The following is a 2,990-nucleotide window of genomic DNA, read 5'->3' as shown; positions in this document are numbered from 1 at the left end:
AGAAAAGGCCGAAGTCCACTCTTTCTGTAAGGACTGTAATCCCTTGGCTTTACTGGCAGAACATAACTCCTATCAGTTAATGCGGCAAGTGCTGTAGGACTGAACTCTAAACTTCCCCCGTCTGCCAGTGACAGTTTTGACAGCAAACAACTTAAAGATATTAAATGCATGTCATTATACATACCTGAGCCTGGGTACAACTTTTACCAAACTGCTATCGAGTGAAAAACTGAACTGAAAGGCAATTCTCCCTTTTACTACTGCAGCATCGCCTGGGAAGCCTGGCAGGGTTGAAGCACTCGTGGAGGTGGCCATGTTTCCTACCAGCAGGAAGTGAGTGAGTGTTGCTCAAGTCCAGCAGCTATGGCAGCCGATGAGAGGGACTACAACCTGACAGAGGAGCAGAAGGCTATCAAAGCCAAATACCCACCACTCAATAAGAAATATGAATGTGAGTATTTTTAACGCTATCCTGATGCAGCGTATGTCTGACAGTGCAATCGTGAGGGGAAGGAAGAAAGCAGGATATGCTTTTTAGGCACATGTGGGGTTTCTTAATATGCTGGTATTGTCTGCGATTAGACTGTGGGATGCATCTGTAGTTGAATTAATAGAGATGCGATATCTACAGTTTTCTTTATCACAGATAAATGTCTCTCATGTTTATGGTTTTTAAAGAAATCATTATAGAAATAAATTAGTTAAGTTTTGCCTTGAAAACTTTCAATTTCAAGCTCTGTCTTACAAGGCAGTACATTTTTCTTGTACAGGAAGAGACATTCAAGAGTGTGTTGGTCTTCCGTGTGGTGTTTTTTCTCCTACCTGCACTACTTAAAGATCATTATCTCTCCCTTTCTCCACCCCTGGAATGTCTTCTAAGAACATGTCAAGCAAGTGGCTGGCAGCCCAAGGGCTAGCTTAAAGCGCTCACAGGAGAGCATTCAGTGTCTGTTTTCTATTTCAGCAGGGTCTGTCTGTAGGGACAGTGTCTCTTACTCTAGTACATACTAACAGTCTATTACTGTTAGAATGTATATTTTTAGGATGTGTTCAGATCTTTATTTGATAGCAGTGCAGAAATATGGTGACATATTACAATAGTCATGCTGTTTCCATAACTGGAAGAGGTTTTATTCTTCTTTTTACATCCACTGGAATTTGTTTGCTTTAGAGACTGTTGTTGAGAATCCATTAATAGTTTGTGAACGATCTAAACAGCATCAGAACAATCTTTGAGTTAGTGATCATGGCGTGGCATTTATTCTACATCCCCAGTTGGGTCTCTTTCTGCCAACCTGGTATAATTTTGCATTTCTCTCATTCCTCTAAATGAATATAAATGTTGTTCATGTAAAACTTGATACATGCCTGAGATGTTAATCCTACCTTATTAGTGAAGATTGCTTTCTATTTTGTATTACATACTTTTTTTTAAAGTTCTCCTTTTTGCATAATGGGTGTTTTTGGGTGTGGACAGGTATATTTGTTCACTGAGCTGGAAATATTTGCAAATCTCATCCTCTGCATGAATAATTTTCAGTCCTGCAGACTTCAGCAAAAACTCTTTACTCCTGGTTAAAATTTCTTTTTACTGCAGTTAACTTGTAGAAGCCTGTTGCGTTACAACAGCCATACCTTGCACACAGTGCCATGCACGTAGGGCACTGACGTAATTATATTAAGCACTGTTTTTCTGCTTGGCAGAAATAATCCATGATTCCACCTGTGCTAACTTTTTCTAATATACTGGAAAATAGGTTATCACTGTTTCACATCTGAAAATGAATGTAAAAAGTACTTGTTATAACAACAGTATCTTATTTTGGTTTTTTAATCCAGATTTTTAAAATATGTTTGATAGTGTCATGCCTTTTCTTTTTCCTTCCCCCTCAGATTTGGATCACACAGCAGATGTGCAGTAAGTATGGGCAGCTGGGATTTCTCAATATGACAAATTGATTATTTCTTACACTGCTATAAATCTGGAGTAACTGTCAAAGACGGGTTGCAGATGTATACCTTATGGAACTATGAAATGCCACATACTGGGTTTTTTGATGGTCTACTTTCCCTCTACTCTTGGGAGAGCCACATGTTTGGTTTCTTTTCTAATGTAATATTGCTATGGTGCTTCTGGTTAAGCCTCTCTTATTTGGAAGCGTCTTTTGAAGTCTTTTATCCTCTTTCCCCTTAAACCAAATTTCTTCCAAGTAGTCCATTTTTTTATAGACATCAGTTAGCCATATTTGGTAAGACCTTTCTTGTTCTCTGGTAAAACATTTATTTTCCATATTCTCCCAAGAAACTCTTCTCACAAACTGCAAGAATGAATATCTCTGTAATCTGCCCAAATGCATAGGTATAGAAAAGCAAGCGTTTTTGTTCATTCCCTTCCTCTGCGTTAATTCTCATGTTCTGATTTCACACCTGCATAGTACTTCGGGGTTGGGGAGGGGGGTGGTTACAGTCTCATAAATTATCCCATGTCTTTTTAGGCTACATGCCTGGGGAGACACTTTGGAAGAAGCATTTGAGCAGTGCGTTATGGCCATGTTTGGCTACATGACTGATACAGAGACCGTGGAACCTGTGGATACAGTAGAGGTAGAGGCAGAAGGTAAGGCTGCGTTGACTTTTTGTATTGGAACAATATGAACCCTGAGGTAAAAGGTACCAAAATTTTGAATCTTTACATGCAATGTTGTTGCAGTTAATTAAAATCTAATGAGGCATCACTAATCTGAATCTTCTAATAGTGCAGAAACTGTACATCTGACGTACTCTTAAAAACATTTGGGACTTCTTGCTGAGACAGTCAACTGACTTATCTTCTCTGCTTCAACCATGCAGGACATGACATGTTGTCTCTTCTCTTCCACTTCTTGGATGAGTGGCTGTATAAATTCAGTGCTAATGAGTTCTTTATACCCAGGGTAAGTGTTCTGTTTTGATCTTCTTCCATTTGTAGGTCCAGGCTATTCTCTGATAAT

General features: G+C 39.0%; 1 protein-coding gene across 1 annotated transcript in view; it reads left to right on the top strand.

Annotated features, from left to right (window-relative positions):
* The first annotated feature begins 363 nt into the window (after positions 1-363).
* ZBTB8OS (zinc finger and BTB domain containing 8 opposite strand) overlaps positions 364-2,990 on the top strand; it is a 4,276-nt gene continuing 1,649 nt past the window's right edge. Inside the window, exons 1-4 of the mRNA XM_010294255.1 lie at positions 364-451; positions 1,894-1,918; positions 2,496-2,617; positions 2,851-2,933. Coding sequence (XP_010292557.1) covers positions 364-451; positions 1,894-1,918; positions 2,496-2,617; positions 2,851-2,933 — 318 coding nt within the window. The remainder of the gene's footprint in view (positions 452-1,893; positions 1,919-2,495; positions 2,618-2,850; positions 2,934-2,990) is intronic.

The sequence above is a fragment of the Phaethon lepturus genome, unplaced genomic scaffold (assembly GCF_000687285.1).
Source record: "Phaethon lepturus isolate BGI_N335 unplaced genomic scaffold, ASM68728v1 scaffold56729, whole genome shotgun sequence".
Taxonomy (NCBI): domain Eukaryota; kingdom Metazoa; phylum Chordata; class Aves; order Phaethontiformes; family Phaethontidae; genus Phaethon; species Phaethon lepturus.
The sequence above is the reverse complement of the archived record's forward strand: the minus strand, read 5'-3'. Positions and strand labels throughout refer to the sequence as shown.